At 37.1% G+C, this 19,489-nt stretch overlaps 1 protein-coding gene across 1 annotated transcript; it reads right to left on the bottom strand.

Moving 5' to 3' along the window:
• Positions 1 to 7,626: 7,626 nt before the first annotated feature.
• Positions 7,627 to 13,014, bottom strand: LOC139124571 (uncharacterized). The gene is made up of 3 exons (XM_070690703.1): positions 12,745 to 13,014; positions 11,639 to 11,761; positions 7,627 to 9,247 (listed from the first exon to the last, which is right to left on the bottom strand). The coding sequence occupies exons 1-3, from the start codon at positions 12,844 to 12,846 to the stop codon at positions 9,086 to 9,088; spliced, it is 387 nt and encodes a 128-aa protein (XP_070546804.1). The 5' UTR covers positions 12,847 to 13,014; the 3' UTR covers positions 7,627 to 9,085.
• Positions 13,015 to 19,489: the final 6,475 nt, after the last annotated feature.

Raw genomic sequence — 19,489 nt, 5'->3', positions numbered from 1 at the left:
TGTATTGTATTGTATTGTATTGTATTGTATTGTATTGTATTGTATTGTATTGTATTGTATTGTATTGTATTGTATTGTATTGTATTGTATTGTATGGTATGGTATGGTATGGTATTGTATTGTATTGTATTGTATTGTATTGTATTGTATTGTATTGTATTGTACTGTATTGCGCTGTATGTATTACATTGCCGTATTGCATTGCATTGTATAAAATAACAATAATGCTAGTATAGTAGTTTATCAGACTGAAATGTCAATGTAAGGAAAACACAATACCTAAATCGCACAAAAATTTACCATCGTGAAATATACACTCACGGAAAAAATATTATTGTGTTGTGTTGTATTGTATTGTATATTATTGTATTACATTGTATTGTATTGAATTGTATGTATTTTAAAGAATCGTATTGTATTGTATTGTATTGTATTGTATTGTACTGTACTGTATTGTATTGTATTGTATTGTATTGTACTGTACTGTACTGTACTGTACTGTACTGTACTGTACTGTACTGCACTGTATTGCATTGTATTGTATTGTATTGTATTGTATTGTATTGTATTGTATTGTATTGTATTGTATTGTATTGTATTGTATTGTATTGTATTGTATTGTATTGTATTGTATTGTATTGCTGTGTTGACCACTATCTAAATTTTGAAGAGATACCGTCGAATGATCTGAATTTGTTGTCATGGTGCTGTATCTCAATTTTCTTGTTGATATTTATTGTTTGCTTGTTTGTGCGAGGCACGAAAGAATTGTTTTGAAATGAGTTAGACGATCTTGAATAAAGGGATGTGAACAGCCTTGACAGTTACCTGTCCTTTGATGTCAAAGCATCGCTTCCAAAGGTAATGATATGTAGTTCATGAACAGCCTACAATTCCTACATGTGCTGTAATAGAGGTAGAATATGCTCTGAGAAGACATCCTACAATTATTTTGTAGATTTTATGCATATGTAACTTATTCGTTAGAGACTTTAATCAGTTTAAGTTTTCTCTCAAAAAGTTAAACATTCTATTAACTGGTTGGCAACGTTTTCACAGATAAAGGAGACAAGTTTATATTCAATATATCGGTACATCTGAGGTAACATTCTGTAAAGTTTGCCAGAGAACTCCTGAATTTGTTCTGGATCATAAAGTTTAAAAGTCAAATCATGTTATTTTTGAGGATCGAGATGGTTCAAGTGACTAGAGTCATGAAATCAATGAAACTCCTGTTGCTTTTCTTTGAATAACTGATTTGTTGAGCTCAATTATCAGGTAAATACATGTGTAGGTTTTCCAATGATTGCCATCAAATGATATTTAATAAATGTCTATTTACACTCTTATAACAAAGTGTTGCTTCGCGAGTGTTACTATTTCCAACTTGGTAAGTAATTTATCAACCGTCATACGACATTCTTTCTATACAAATCAATAAATGACCGTGGCCGTCAAGGATTGTATGAGTGTACATACCGTATTCAACAGATGTACTCTACAAAGGTTTTGATCTGTAAATGACTGAAGAGAACAATGTAAAGGACTCAATTTCTTTGTAAATGCCATTTGACCAGGGAAGTTGTGTCTAGGCAGTTATAATATCTTCAACAAGAATGTATGTTGGTTACTTGGCGACCTTCTATGTCAGAGTAGATTTTTTTCTTTACTCCAAAACAGTGACTTTCGCTGGACGCTACATCTTTACACAGTAAAATGAGAGGAAACATAAGTGACTTTTCTTAATATACCTTATAGTTGCAGGGGAAGATTCGCCAGTTAGTCGGACACGCTATTGCACGCGAGATTTTTACCCTAGGTTATCTTCCCTCTGAAATGCAATCGATAAAAATTTTGGCGAAGGAACGTATGAACGACTATATGCATTTTGAACCATGGTATTACGAAACATGTTATATTATAATTGATTAAGGGAAATATGGCTTCGATTGAAAGACCAATTTTTGCGATTATCGTTACCCTAGAGATTGATGTTGCCACTCTCTCCAGTCATACATGTGCAGACGATAATGGGAAGTTGTGGAAATGATTCTGTGACTTGGTGAATTACTGGTTACAACACGATTTACGTTTAACGTTATTTGGTGTTAGCTTTGACGACTGTCAATGCAAAATCTCTATGTCACGAGAAATACTAGCTTGGTAAAATTTTTCGAAAGGCTCACAATCGCCGACCGACTAATTTGAATTGTGGCTGAAGCTTGGACCTTATCTGCTCTATCAAGACTCTGCGGTCCTACCCAATATCGACATCTCTTTAGGTTTTAAAGGCTTGAAATCAAATTGTGATTGACATACATGAGAAAAATGGGAAATGGCAAATGCTATTTACGTTGCAACGAAAAACTCATCTGTTCTTTCCATCACCGGACAAAACTTAGAATTTTGACTTCGGTCAACTGGACACCGCCCATTTGCCGAGTCTACACACACAGCAGTATGATATCTGATATCCCCCTGAAATGCGTAACAATCTCCATAGAGAGATTGTAGCCCGGAGTGGATAGTTATAACTTAGCTAGGAAATCTTAGCATTAGCCACACTAATCTCTGCCACAGGCGACTGTTTCCAATATAAACATTTTCTATTTTTTTTTTTATAAATAATATTTCGAACCAAACATTTTAAATAAAATGAAAAATACACCAATTCGATATCGATCCTAGATTCCATGAACACTGGCAAAACATAGACCTTGCTCTAGGTTACATGGGTGTGAATCGATGATTCAAAATGTATGCCCCAATAGCTATCAGCTTTGCAGACACGATTGTCAAAGTTATAGCACATAATGTATTATTTTCACTTGTGTATGTGTATTATTTTTACCAGAGCACGGAAAATGCGATCTCGTGCTGGACAGCTCCTATCAAAATCTGAGATGTCCTTGACGTTTATTCAGCCACCTGTGCGCAGGTGCAGGACTAAAAGAAGTCCCAGTTTGGAATATTTAAATTTGCCGGCAGCAGAGATTGGTTGGGGCGCGCGGTCAACGACTCGGACACTCTCTAGCATGGTAAGAATTATCGACGCAGAACTCAGTGCCACGCCGCGCTTCAATCTCTGTGTGGAGCTTGCCTGCAGGTGTCACCTTTGTCTGATTTTGCCGTTTTTTCTTCACATAGATAGCGATACTGATATTTTCTACGATGCAAAACTGTAGCACAAGTCTTGAAATGAGTAATAGCTGTAATTATTATATCAAGTCATTATTATTATCCTGGATAGCAAGTGCATTTACGTAGTGAGTTATTGTCCCAATACAGAAATTTAGTATTTCGAATTAATAATTACACATTTACAATGGTTGAGTTGACGATTAGAATACATGGCATTTCTAAAGGGTTTCGAGAGTAGACATAAACGGTATTTTACGAACAAAACATCTTCATATGAATAACCTGGCTTACGATATAATAACTAATGGACGTTTAGTAGTTCAATTCTTCTACGTGCATGTCTTGTCTGCAGCGGCTGGAATAAACGTCACCTATTCAGTAAACAATCCAGAGAGTCAGATAATCTTCGGGATCTTAAGTATTTTTGTTTGGTCAGGTACTGCTCGTTTTGTTATGCAGAAATCTCGCTATACCTAGCTATAGCCGCTTCAACTATAACATTTTGATACACTCCGCTACATAATGTTAACTACGCTACAGGTTTTCAGTCCTTCTCTGATAAGTACAAATCTCCATGTCTTACGCCTCGCGACATCTCGCTACACTTTTCTACAGCCACTAAACTGCTATTTCCCTCTTCAGCACAGAAATCCGACAGTTGCATTTTGCTATACTTCGCTACACGTTAAATATGCTACACTTTACAAGTATTTCTCTGTCTAGTAAACATTCTGTACTTTACTTCTCGCTAGAGCCACTACACAGTATTTGCCGATTTGGCAAAGAAATTAATTGTTAGTTACATTTCGCTAAACTTCGGTACATGTTGCTGACTGCACTACCAACAGAGATGTTTGGTCATCCGTAAGTAGGCGTGCGAGTGACGGCGCGCAGTGGCGTACGCGTATCCGTGCTCACGTGTGAATTTTTCGGTTAATTTTGCGTTCCGATGATTTTGCTTCATTTTTCTCGATATTGTGAAATTCGTGTAATTTTTAAAGAAAATCAATTTGTTTATGTGAAGACTATTCTTGTAACTCGTTCCACAATCAAATTTAAAAGGCAAATTTTCTTTAATACAGTTATTTATGAGGCTTCAAGAAATTTGTAGAGGTGTCAAATAAACCGTGGAATGAGCCTTCAACAATTAATTTGCTCATATCGCCAAATCATAGCAGGTACTTCCTGTACTGGTGCGAACTCTAAGAAATATTCTGATATTAAAAGATTTTTGCTAATTTACACTGCTACTGTGCGAGGTTGCCTGTCTAAATTCAAGGAAAAATCTACAAAATCTAAACAATGCACACCTCATTATGACCACGTGTAGAAGTGTCATTTGCCGTTCCCAGCGCCTTTGCTTCACGAACGCGACCTCCGGTTACCGGTTGACGAAGACGTTGCGCGTACTGTAACCTAACCTCTCTAATGCTGAGGGTTTTTTGAAGAGAGCATTGTTCCTGATATTATCTGCACTTTTCCTTACATTATTTCGACAAAAATGCGAATAATTCATAACACCGATATACATATCAATCTATCTCTGAAAAGCTACCCAATATACGTGTTCTTCCACGTGCACATGTGTATGTCGTATTAGCCGGGCAATAGTCTTTTGAGCAGTCAAAAATGCCTACTTTCAGTGTAAAACATAATAAGGTTTCAAGTTTCCAAACGTAAATGTAGTCCCATGTTAACAGCTGTATCACCCCTATTTGTAATAATCAACCCTATAAGTAACAAACTTAATTTTCAAAAATACTCTGCCGTAATAGTTGAAATATTAATAAAATATGCATATTTGTATGTTTGGGGGCAATTTTCTTTTTTTTTTCTTGTCAAAACTAATTTTTCCGAAACTGCTTTTGTTACAAATTGGGTTGATTGTTACAAATAGGGGTGACATGTCAACTCTATTTGTAACAATCAACCCAATTCGTAACAAAATTTAACCTCATATTGGTTTAGTAAGATTTCGGTCAGAAAACAAGATTTAAACTTTTTTGACCGAAATTGGTGAAAATTGCCCCGAAACAAACTTTTGGCATGTATCTGCACGACTTGATTATATCTCACGAGTAGGCCTCTTATCCCTAGGAACCTGCACAACAACATTTAATCTAACGAGCATTTTCGGAAAAAAATGAGTTTCGACATGGAAAAAAAAGAAAATTGTCCAAACATATAAATATGTATATTTCATCAAGATTTCATCCAATACGGCCAAGTTTCTTTTGTTACAAATAGGGTTGATTGTTACAAATAAGGTTGACATGTCACCCCTATTTGTAACAATCAACCCAATTTGTAACAAAAGCAGTTTCGGAAAAATGAGTTTTGACAAGGAAAAAAAAAAGAAAATTGCCCCAAAACATACAAATATGCATATTTTATTAATATTTCAACAAATACGGCAAAGTTATTTTGAAAATTAAGTTTGTTACAAATAGGGTTGATTGTTACAAATAGGGGTGATACAACAGCAAGCGCGCGTTGATATCAGTATAAAAATGGTGTTCTCATCCTTGTCTTCACAGTGGTTATACCCGACATGGATAACGTGGATGGAGTCTTTCCCATAGCACTAATTGTAAAAATGTACACGTCAAAAGTAATGTGTGCCTCGGAGACACATACTCGGACTCTAAAACTTTTACAAAACATTTTGATCTCGCACTTGGGGGTTCGTTTTAAACTTAAGGAGTAAATAACCTTTTTGAATGACCAGTGTTCGTCGACTCGGCAAAATAATGGGCAATTTATTTCTCAAGTCCAAAATTTGAACTTTGACCAGGCTTTTATACGAAAAGAAACTGTTTGAAGTTTCCTTGAGAAACGATAACGCAAATATTCAAGTCCTTCACTTTCGAGGCGCGAACTAGCTTAATGAACCAATTTAACTTTACCGCGGTCTGTTTTGTCAATAGCTTCTCAATAAACCTCAAGAAAAACATTAATGAAGATAAAGGGACTCTGAGAAGCGACTGTGACCCTTTCGTGCAACTGACCCTGACAGATTTTACACCAAGAAATCAAGTTGAGTGACCGCCTAATTAGAGTCACAACGTACTCACTGAGTGTGCATTCGCATGGCTGATTTGTTAAATTTTGTTCGCGAACGAGCGCTTTTCAGAGTGTCAATCACGTCAGCTGATTTGAGTCTCAAACAGTAATGTTATTGAACATGACCAAAGCATCCACACATTGTGCTTAAAAATAATATTGCAAGACACATTTGTTTCATTGCGTTGGACAAAACTTTAAAAAAAATTGTATATTAAATTTGTTCTTCAATGCCTGTCCATACCTCAGAGTTATACATAGTGGCAATGTTTTCAAAATAAAATTGCACGATGATTGTGACCGTCGTTCTGTCGAGCGAGAACTCAAGTATGTTTTCTAAGATGAATAAGTTTATATTTTGCTCTTAAATTTCGTAAACTTTTACGTATATCTTAAAGGGGTCGTCGGACCTGCGTTATACGGTCGTATGGGACTCATACAACAAATTTAAACATAGTATCCATGGTACATTGACGACTGATGAGAGCTAAATCATGATATAATGTACGCCATGATCTTTAACCCTTTGAGTGCTGTAATTTTTCCCGTCAAAATTTTAGTGCAACATTTTACCAATTTGTATAAATTTTTCTGTAATTGTTTTCGATAATTTTGTACCAAATGCACACGTTTCTATGACTACAATTTTTGACCAAACTTTCCGCAGAAAATCTGAAAAAATTGTCTCAATCTAAAAAAGTTGCTGGCTATGTAACATTTTGAAAGGCAACAAAAGTTTACTTTTGTACTCAAAGGGTTAAGTGTAGCAACTCTGTTGAGGAAATGCATCTAGATATCGTGCATGAAATACGTTGTTTGTGAACAAGATAGTCTCAAGAATGCTGTTCTGACGACACCCTTCCTTTAATGAGTTATTGCCTGACTGGTTGAAAGTGTCACTGAATAAGCGATCGAAGGTAGTAATCAACACCGGGGGAAATCAACAGTTACGTGTGACTGCCTTTAAGTATTTTTGTAAAAACACATATGCAGCCATGATAATTGACAATGCAGCCAACCGAAAATGCATCGAGTGAATACCTGGTGTGTCCAATGAGAAGATTACTTTTAACGCCACGCTCAACGAACTGTCAAGTTGTGAATTTTCTCGGCTGCCCAAACTGCACCAGGGAGTATCTCCCTGTACGCCATGAAATTTTCCCGAAGCTTATTGAGTCGCAAATCGACAAACGAGGCGTTATTTTCAAACAAATTTCCTCCTAAAAAACGAAAATTTGTTTACTTATGTCTTTGGCATTTTTGCAGCTGTTGTACATGGAACAGAAAAGACACTATGCACGATTGTCATGTAGGCATGTGACATTCTCATCCGAACACAAAATGATTTAATATTCAAGGGGTTGCAGGAATGCGCTGCCGACTCTGGATTCCATATTTTCACATACAGATGGATCAAATGATATGGTGCAGCAATTGATTTTTATTCTTATTGATTATGAAACAAACTAATACATATATATGCATTTATACTGGATATGGTTGCTATATATTTCTAGGATGTAACATTCAACCTCAGTTATGAGGAGTAATACTCAAGACTACCTTATACGTCCCTATGTAGTCCAGCGCTATCTACCACTTCCCACGTCCACAATGTTATGGGCAATACTGTTTGCAGTCTCTAAAATATTTCTGCAGTAAAAGAACGACGCATGGATTTAAATAAAAAAGAATGAAACTTTTTTAAAACTTAAATACTTTGAGAGATTTTTTTGAATAAAACAATAACAATATCAGAAATGTTTTAATTTGTATATTTGTATGTTTTTGCATACTTTTTTCAAACAGCATAGAATCTATACAGTATATTAAAGGATGAATTGTTTTATAGCACATTATACGAAGTGGCACGCCGAGAGTAGATTTTGTCAGAATGGAGACACAGCACAAATTATTTTAATGTGCAAATACTTCATATGTCACCTCTAAACACCTTAATAAGGGATTCCTTCCACCGGAAACCTTGTTCATAATAAAATCCCTTTAAAACAAATACCTCTGGCATTCACAGGATAACTTTATAATGAACATGACAAATTCTATGAGCAATTATTCTCAGAGGTATCAAGTTGATTACAAGTGTGTTCATTGATCCCTGTGAGAGGGTCATTTCTTCATCATGTGATGACTACATTGTTCTCTTCTGTTGTATGTGAATCTACTGACATGGACGTACAACGAAACGCACATTTCAAATGTGCAATCTGTTACTCAATTCAATATACAGTACATGTCATGATTGCCCTATGATAAGACCACTTGTCTACTCTGCAAAACTAATTTGCCTAATGCAAACCTAGATTGTCTGAAGTTAGAATAGAGTTGCTTTCACTATTCTGTAAATATTTCACTGTAATGATTGATTTTCAACATAAAAACCGTTGTATCTCACCAGATGGTATCTGTTTGGTTGAGCAATGACCTAATATGCTTCGATTGTTTGAAGTTTCCTTCCTGTAGATCTGCAGCCACATCTATCTGAAACTTTTGTATACCACTTTCAATATAACGGGCCAATGAAATTATCTCATGCATAAACATCAGTGTCGGTCCCAATCAACCCTGGAATGAGATATCTTCATTTCCCTGGCCATTTATTGCGCTCTTTTGTTGAATAACAGACGGATAAAACTTTGAAGGTTGCATTTTCCTAAAAGTTTTACCTAAAACTATATTACTCTTTAACATTCTATGGCATCAATGGGTTGTTCTGAGCGAAAAGCAGTTCATCAAAACATTTCGCAATCACACCCTTTTCCTTGCTTATGTCTGTCAAAACTTTCTTTCCCTTTAAAACTGAAACCGCAATTAACGCACTTCAACTGTGCGTCTCTTTTACCACCACTCTCTTTCTGTGTATTCACATTAGATTTAATTTCCATCGTTTTGACAGGCTCTTGGTATTCCTTTTGCCTTTCTTCTGGCTCTTCTTGCATGCGCCTTTTCCGCTTACGCCTGAATATTCCGAACTCAAATGACATATTGCCATTTTCCGCCAGGCTTTGTAGAATGATGGCTGATTCTGCATGGATAAATCAACAGATAAAGATAAACAAAAATAAGAGTAATTCAATTTACAAATGTACGCCCTACAGAGTTTGTAATTTCTTTTCGGCAGCTTATCTTTAAGAAACAAATAATTGTGCTATTTTAACCTCAAACTCAATTGGAACTAACTTGGGATAATTGATCTTCATATTTTTTAAATTTCTCAAAAGTGTTAGATGAAACCGACATGACTTCACTATCCAATTATCCCAAATTAGTTCCAATCGTGTTAATAGGCTACTTGAGGGGTAAAATTTCTCGCTAATTAAATATTACAATAAGGAAACAAGATGAACAGTTTTCATACGATATTGCCCTCATCATTTATAAAATTATACTTCATTAGTTGCAGAAATTTGAATGTACAATATACCACCTTTATTACACATTTTAAATTCTCAGACATCTTTGGGGTCAATGTGTGACTATAATTTCTGTGACTACAATACTGAACTGGACATGTGTACCTTTCCACGCCCCCATTTCAGTAACTTACCAAATAAACTAGTCTTTTCACTACATATGTAGTACATTTTTCATGAAAATGAGCCTATGAATGCTATAACCAGGGCTTGGCCTAGGCTGTTGCTAAGTGACAAGCACTGGCCAATATTGCGGTCGGTGTGAAACAGGCACTCTGCTAAAACCCATTTCCACTCACATAATCAACTTACAATGAAAACGGGATAAGAATGGGCACTGGAATTGATCTAAATGCCATCACACTTGTGTAATTGGTTTGTAAAGTTATTTCAAAATTTACTACAGGGTCTGTAATTGTAGTTAACTTGCAGCAAACAACAGATGGATAGTGTTGTTTCACAGTAGGCTTCCACTGTAATTATTGAGATACAGCGATAAAACCTGTCGGCAGTAGGAATAATTTGTGTCTGTGTGTTTAGGGTAAAGATTTTCCTGGCCTTCAATCCACGTACATTTCAACAACTTTCTCAAGTACAGCTTCTGGCGTATGCACACCTCTTTTCCCATGGATCGTGATTTTTTTGCCTAAGAACTTCATACAATGCAAATGCAACAAAAGTCTGATGACAATTCATCTCTGACTCGGCAGTGATGCAGTCAGGGCGGCGGTAAGGAGTGTAATATGATTCTGTGATATGTGAAGTGCACTGCAAAGTGTACTCCCTGGTGTGTGTTTATCATTGGTCCATAAAAGCTGTCTGATTTGCACCGCAGTTACAACGAGTCACTCCAATATTGAGGCAAATTTAGAACAATTTTACAAACCAATTACACAAGTGTGATAAGGGACCATCTCAGATTGTTGCATAAGTTCAAAAGCGAAATTAATTTGTTTACGGGAGACGGGGTTTGACCTCCATGCATTTGTGAACTTCACTTTCGCACTTTTATTTTTTGTGATTACAAGTTCTCTTTACATCGTGTGTAAAAATAAAGAAAACTGCAACAATAAATTTTGCTGTGAGCTTAACTATTTCCAACTTGTTCGTGTCATGCTGACAGTGGTTAGTACTCAAATTTGATCGATTACTTGGCGATGTGGTCAGGGGAAACATATTCTTCAGTAGCCATAGCAAAATGCTACATTGTCCTCTCAGGCAGACATCAACATTTCGCACCTTTGAACTTTCACTAAGGGGGAGGGGGACGGGATTTTGATGTAAACGAAGGAATTTTGTTTCCTGAACTTATGCGACAATCTGAGACGGTCCCTAACCTTTAGATCAATTTCAGTGTCCATTCTTATCTGGTTTTATCTGGTTATGTCTTTATACCTACGCTTTGGATTATTCATGCTTTACAAAATTGGGTGGTTTTGGGTGGTGTTTTGCATTCTTAGTGTTTTGTAACGTATGAAGTCACCAAAATTGGGTGGTTTTGGGTGGTGTTTTGCATTCTTAGTGTTTTGTAACGTATGAAGTCACCAAAATTGAGCTAAGATTAGTGTACAATGTTCAGCCTCATTTTGAAAAAAGTACAAAATCTGGTGAATATGCTTCGATTAGAATCGGATTAGAATTGATTAGAATTTACTTCGATGCTGCTGACTAAAACAAGAAGAAAATAATTCATACAAATGCAAAAATAAACTTGAAATTTGTATAATACCTCTACCTCAGAAAACTACAATGCACAAACGAGAGGAATCTGACCGATTCTTGCCGAGTGCTGGGCGTCCCACCATTTCACAATTTGCAACCTTGCATCAATTTGCATATTTTGGGGACCATCACATTCATTTGAACCACAGGAGCCCTTCAAGTGCTGGTAATTGTCAACATTCACTGTAACAGTGCAATAAGAAAAAGTCACGTATTGCTTTGGATATCGATCATAACAAACTGGAATTGCAATTTCTTTGCTTTTGGAAAAATTTACATACCCTTGGTTGTGAGCGAATCAGTTTGAAAACGCTCATTAAATTTCTTTGTTGACTTTTCAAAGGCCTTTCGTAACTTCCTAAGATTGTCTCCATTTTTGGCCTGATGAAGTATATTAAGGCATTCTGAAAGAGAGACAGATATCAGTATGACTTCAGGTCTTCTTTGGCAAGTGGGTGCTAGTTCAGTAGGTTCTGAAAAGCATGCTTTGTATATTTATGGTACCACATTCATGTGATGTTGTTTTGTTGGCTGAAGAAATTGATTTGAATTTGTTTATTTCTGTATTTTCATTTCTACATTTGATTTTCATGTCAATATTTGTGTTTTCATTAACTTTATTTATCGTTATTTAAAATACATTTATTTCTGCCCCTTGCAAATAATCATTTGAGCAGAACACAATTTAATTTTCAGAAATACTATTGCACAATGAAGTCTAACAGGCAATCAACATGCAATATTGATAACAGTGTTATTCTAAACTTTGCAAGTTTTAGATTGAATTTGAAAAGCAGAAACATCAAAGAAATTGAAAAATACTGATGGAAGTCAAGATACAAGCCCTGATTAGCATAAATTACAAAATTCCAACCTTTCAATAATCATCTTTCAACACAACACAATAAAACCCGAGTAACAATACATTTCAATACTGATCATCACAACATCATTGATATTACTACTTTTGTGAAATTATAGATCAATAAAGCAGACAATATGCTCCGCCAATAAACATAATCATGCTGGCTCAAAAACTTAATTCACTCTGTTTCTTGTCCCAGCTGAGCTCGCTCAATATTCAAATCACAGCGCCCCCTCAGTCCATTTCCTGACAGAATAACTAGACATTCAACGGCATAGTGCAGTTTTCTTTATTGCCCACATTTGTATTTAAATCAATGTTTCAATTACAATATGTATGGATGAATAAAAGAATGTGTAATATAGTATGCTTCACTTAAGCATCTCTCTCTCTCTCTCTCTCTCTCTCTCTCTCTCTCTCTCTCTCTCTCTCTCTATATATAATTTCCAGTGGATTTGCATACAGTGAGTCCTCTTGAAATGAGGGTAAACTCCAGCGATTGTAATAAACCTTCATTCATACCTTGGTTTCGGGAGCAAACGTAACATGTGACTCGACGCCACGTTTTGCAGGACTCACAAACTCGACGTTGCATCCTTCCATGGGAATCACGTCGGAATCCATGCTGATGTCACGTCACCGTTCGTTCTGATTCTTTTATGTCCTGTGTTTGTCCTTGTCTCGCCCAACAGAAGGCCTCGGCACCGGCATCAGGCACTGTCCAGAAAGGGTGTAATGGTCGAAAACATGTAGCCTCAGTGTATGAATGACCTCTTCTTTGAACCCAGGCGTGACGTGAACTTTAACCCTTGCCCCACACGGGGTCCCATCCACGGGTGCTCGAAGCGTCAACTGTTTGGATGGTCGAAAGCAGGGGATCGAAGTGTGAGGCCGAAGGTGACTCTCGAATATGCACAATTTTACGGTACCTGACTACACACGTCGTCAACTTTCCGCGCGGCTCTTACATTGGGACGAAAGTGAAAGGACGAAAAGCTTTGGGTGAATGTCGCCCTAAACGACAACAGCTCTCCAGCAATCATCATTATGATTATGACCTGCTGGTGAGGGGTTTTTTTTCTTCTTCTTCAAATCTTGCAGCCACCTTCATCAAATTGAAGATTTTGTTAGTTGTGCGCAAGTAAATTTTACAGGGTGTTAAAGATATAAAGAAAAAACGGCTCAGTCAATTTGCAGAAAGTATTTTGCCGCTTTGGCTCTAAAGGTGTCAAGTGTTTCAGCTGTCACAATGTCTTGGAGGTAAATTCCCTAATAGTTAATAAAACCTGATACTATTTAGTACATGTGTCCAGAAAATTCAGAAATTTATCAGTGTCAAGTTATACCAATCATGTACTAATTTTATAATGCATAGCTAGCCTTGCCTCTTTTCTTCGCTCTTCTGACGTTTATTTTCCAATCAATTTTTTCAACATGTCGTTAATACTGGATGTTATTATACATCTACCATCGAGAACAATAGAATTTTGCGTGCGCTAAAAAAGCCGTACGGAACGCCCGTTCCGTAACACGTACGGTTTCCAGGCGCCCCATCCCCTGCGGCTGTATCTGCGCGTTCACTGTTGAACGGTTTCAAGGGACCATTGCCAGACCACGTCTCGCGCGCGCTCTGTACGTACCAACGTGTGCAGTGCACACACACTATCCAGAACTTGCAGAAGCGCGTCCGAGATAGCGTTCCACACTGGCGCTATAAATCGGAAGAAAAATTGTTGACATTGCACGAAAACGGTCATTACTCTGACAATTTGATGCCCCAGTCAAGAATATAAGATGTATAATAATAAGGTTATTACGAAATACCGCAAAGGATGCACGAGGACATTGGCGGAGCGTATAGCCCGACGTATCGGTACCTACTGAAGAGATATCGAGCTGCTCGCCTTCGTACTTTTTCAATATTAATGACACCAATCTGCCTGTACAGATCCCACACAGTGGATGCGTATTCCAATGTAGGTCTAACAAGAGCTTTGTAGGCTTTTTTCCTTTATAGAGCTGGAGCTAATTTGGAGGTTTTGGCGAGGAACCCAAGAGTTTTACAGCTTTGTTATAAATGGAATTTATATGAGCGTGCCAATCAAGTTCAGATATCAATATACATCCCTGAGATTTCTCTGACTGTTATAGTATTTTGCCATCTCGCTTGTAGTCAATACAACATAGTTGACAATATAGAGCTACTTTTTTTTCAAGGGGAAGGGGCAAAATATCTTCAATAATGTTCAAATAGACATAAAACGGATAAAGGTAACATTTCATAAGTTTCAAGGTTGAGTAAAAAATTATTGTGGTTCCGGTCATCCGACGTTGACTCATTTTTGACTAATTATCAATTAACCGAAGATATAAAATTTCTTTGCATACACATATACTGTGTAATTTGTCTAGAATGTATGATTTGACGAAGTTTTTTTCTGAGGTCGAATAGGGTAGCGGTGTAGCCTTGAGATTTCGAACTCCAAAGCACAGAACTGCATAGAATTAGACTGGTCTGTTCAATATCTACGAACAAAGATTAATATTTATTTCTGTCAAAATTATCTAGCCCCTCTGAGGGGCTCGTTTTACGTCTAGTCCAAAGCACGTTTCTATTCAAAAAGCGCACGATATGCTGAATTTCGTAAAATAACAGTACTTTGCATATTCAACTTTATTTGGCTCTTTATATGATTCTACAAACCTTTCAATATCTTTGTCCAGGTTGAAATCCATGATAATACTCCTCTTCCTTGTAAGGAAAGTTATAAACACGGATATTTTAACTAAGCCTATAGCATGATGGAAGTGCGAAAATGTTGACGATATTCCCAAATGGAGAGAGAGAGAGAGAGAGAGAGAGAGAGAGAGAGAGAGAGAATAACGGAAATATTCGCTCGTTGTACGTAGCATGCACCAAATTGCATAGCTTTGGAACTGTATGTAAACATTCGACAATATCAATGACTTCAACATGTTGTGTGTTCTTCTCGCTCTCCTCGTTGGCCGAAACTTTCACAGACTGTGATGGCGCTATTAACGGCGTTGGGGTGCGGGGCTTCGATGAAAATAATATCCGAATCAGCACATGTTATTTGATGTACACAAAAACATTGCATTATGTATAGCAACAGCATGCACTTCGCTTGATTCAGCGGGAGTCAAGACTCTACAAAAACAAGTTGGCACTTCCTTCAGAGTAGAGGTAAGGCAGATATTCTTTCTTAAATTTTGGGCCGTAGCAGACTAGGTTATTCCGACGATTTTGACCAAGAAGTTCAAGATGGAAATGCGATGATTAATCCGACTGCCACAAAAGTTGACATCAGATGCAACGAGCAGAGTCAGCGTCCAGTCTCGTAGAATCGGGCAGTACACTCTGCACAACTGTTTGTCACAGTTAAGGGCATGCCATTTCTGGATTATTTGAAAATTGCATGTTTTCTGGTTCAGTTAATGTCAACCCATCCATCAATAATAGCATGTGTGACCTCACTGTACCACGGTGGCTTCTAAAATCTTGCGATTTTATGTGTGTATAACGATACAGAGTGAGACAAATCCTACTTTTAGCATCATGGCAAAAAAACCCACTACTATCTTATGAAAATTTACGGAGAAAAAGGTTGTGACCGTTTTTCTGTGTCTGCAGGAGGTCGTTTTTTATTGACGGACCATTAGATCTTGGGAGGGTCAAAAACAGAAGAAAAAAATTCAGAGCAGAAAGTTTGGAAAAAAAATCTTCAAACTAGTTTGCAAAATAAAAATAAATAAATAAGAAGACAAATGCGTAAAAAAAATCTGCAAAAGTCTTTAAAATCTTGAATTTTTTTAGATTTTACCGACAGGAAGCAACTTTCTGTATTTTCAGTACATCCTCCAGGCACATTTTTAATTTTAATTTATACATTTAGAGTGACTGTATCCCTTATACTGGAAGTTGTGATTATCTTATCTTTTCAGGACTTTTGTATTCTGATCACTTGAAAATTATAAAATTATAGAGCCTGTTTTCTACTTGTTTCCTGCGTACAAACCAAGCAGGTACACTAGGTAAAACATTGAAACTATGGTATGGTTGTCAAGACAGAAAGTTATATTTGCCTTTTAAGATCAAGGTAAACAGATGCAGGCCACATCAGGTTCATTTTTTCACAGCATTTTATTGCAATGATGAATGCAAGAATAGGTGAACAAGTAGAAACACGTCAATAATGATAAAACAACATATCAAGTCATTATGTATTATTTTGCCTTTTAAAAAGGCATTTCAATTCTTTTTTCTCAAAAAACAGCCTCAAAAAACAACAGCAACACATTTTTTAACATTCAACAATACACTATGTAGAATGCCATCTATCCAACAAATCCCAACACAAAAACACACAAAAGGGTTGAACTTTGAAAGTTTCTCGATAGCAAATACTGAATAAATCTGTATGAATAATCGTTTGTGTGTCAAATGCTGAATGACAATTATCTGAAGAATTTTTCCACCACAAAAAAGAGCATGATTTCAACAAATCTTAGGGACTTATGTAGCAAATTTCCAAGAAATTGGACAAGCCCTTTCAGAGAATACAGAATTTTTGACAATGAATGGCATAAATTGCCCTAAAAGACAAATATTGAAATTTCACCACATCTATACACATCCAATCAATTTGGACATGCTGCTACAGAGAAATAGATGTTTTGATCAAAAAAGGGCAAATATTGCCCTAAAAACACAAGTATGCAAATTTCACTATATTTTGCAAACAGCTTCTCAGCTTGTCAAAATCAATTGTAAATCATGAGATATGCATGATTTTTGGTGGAGGGAATGTAGGCATTTCACCATGTAGTAGAAAGGGAAGCCAGGAAACCAAAACAGTCAATTTTCAAAACTATAGGAAGCTACTGAGGAGCAAGAAGACCATGTTTCAGAAGAAGATGTGTAATCTGAAAAAAATGCTCCCCAAGTGCCACCAAATAACACCATTTTAATCTTATTTTCAAAAGCTCCGACGGCAGGAGGGGGGACCCCCCTCCTGACCTCCCCCGCAAAAATACTCCCCAAGAGCCACCAAATAACACCATTTTAATCTCTATTTTTCAAAAGTTCCAACCGCAGGAGGGGGAACACCCCCTCCTGACCACCCCCTGTGACCGCTTGCGCGGTCGCTTGTGGGCTTCACACCACATCTTTGCCCTCTTTATCCTCAGACAGCGTACGAACTAAAAAAAAAATTATAAATCTGAAATTTACTCTGAAAAAAAAAATTGCCACAGCTAATCTCAATTGGAAAAAAAAATTATAGAAATTTACAATAGTAAAAAAATAATTTCACAATTTCATTGTGACCAACCCCCCCCCAAGATCTAATGGTCCATCCCTTAGTAAGTTAGTGTTCGCGTTGTATGTGAATAACCAGATATGAACTGAAAATGCTCACGTGTTTCATTATATATTGCATTTATGTGCAAGTTTGAACCTTTGCTACATGCTTTGCTACATTTAAAGTGTTATGATCAACACAATGAATTTCACCACAGATCAATTCTAAAGGTCATTAAGTATTCAAATATGTAATTAGCTGAAATAAAAATAATTAATTTCTTTGAGTACTGTCATTGTATCACAATATAGCATGTGTAATTACCTTGGTCAAGTCCTTCAAGCTCTATATGCCAAACCGTGAAAGCTTGTTAGCTATTTATGCAAATTATGAATTAGCTGACATGAAAATGCAAAATGACTTTCAATACTGTTATAACCTGGTATAATGATCAATGTACACAGCATGTTTCGCCAAATGTTATCAAGTAAATGCCAGTATATATCCCTAATTTGGAAGGTTCATTAAATATGCATATTGGGAATTGGCTGAAAAAAATGTCAAATGACTTTCAATAATCTTGTATCATAGTATCTTTAATGTACATAGCAAGTTTTGCCAACTTTGGTCAAGTCAAAACAGATAAATATCGCTAATAAATGCGGGATATCGGACCGCAGGCGGGCGAAGATTGCATTATAAGCGCGCCAACCCAAACTCACTGCATGGACATCACATTTACGAAATCGAAGTCCAAAGTCAACTACGTCATTGTTAGAATAAGAGAGGTTTTCCATCACACGGGAGCATACCACCACAAATTTTGCACAGATGGCGTTGCACTGGCATTGAAAAAGGGTGCATGGGAGCATGGGAACGCGGGCAGTTTCCCTCGCTATGGGTAGGAAATGCATTGAGCAAGACACACTTCCGGGTTCGCAAAAAAACGAGGATCCCATTTACGGGGCGCTCAAATATAACTATTTGCTGTGATACATAGCAGAGGCGTATATGTTTGTGATGCTGAGAATAACATCAGTAAATAAATGACGGGTTTTAAAAGTTGACGTTTTTTGCGATGAAACAGACTTCTGAAGGTAGCTCGCTTGGGGAACACGTCATCCCGGCCGCTGTCCGCTTTGACCCCAGTAATTCACACTGGTTTTGGTCGGCCCCAGGTACCCAAGTCACTTCGACCCCGTCACACTTTTGCCTACATGTCCACGGAGACGATTCAACATGTTCCACAACAAAGCCAAGACAAAATTGAAAATATCAATAAAATGGCTTCACAAAGGCTGAAATACACGATACTCGATGAAGTATGAAGTTTATGAAATGAAATCAAAATTGACAACACAAGTGTTTGTCTCGGGTAATACCACTACAGACTGTTTTTTCCATACAGTGCAGTATTTGTCAGTGACAAATTAATCTTTGCAATACATTTTTTTGCGATGAGCTGGAAATTTGATTAATATCGAGTTAATGTACATAAATATTCCGTTATTTACTGGGACACGTTTATTTTCTCGATCCGCTATCTGCGGACTACGTGCTGAAGTACATTGACTGTTCATGTCAACGATCGTTTCTCCCTCTGCAGAGTTTCTGTATCCCGTTCAACAACGCTGTACCTCGATCACACGATAGTGACGCTATGTAGCTGTGCAGTATTGAAACTTATCATAAAATGGCCACCTCGTCTAACAGTAACACGTATTGTCGGGATTATCGTACGGAAAAAAGACTGCAAAAGTAAGACTTATGAATCTTCATCAGAATTGAACACATCATGATTGTACACGAGTATCAACCGTGAATGCACGTTGAGCTCGGCAGTTACACAAGCATGGTACGCTACATGCATAGCCCTACGAGTATGGCGACAGTGTCCGGCTTTGGCTACGCCGCCTACCGGAGGTGGGAGGCGGCGTAGCCAAAGC

This window comes from Ptychodera flava (genome assembly GCF_041260155.1).
Source record: "Ptychodera flava strain L36383 chromosome 23 unlocalized genomic scaffold, AS_Pfla_20210202 Scaffold_24__1_contigs__length_23054250_pilon, whole genome shotgun sequence".
NCBI lineage: Eukaryota > Metazoa > Hemichordata > Enteropneusta > Ptychoderidae > Ptychodera > Ptychodera flava.
This window is presented reverse-complemented; position numbering and strand designations above follow the sequence as displayed.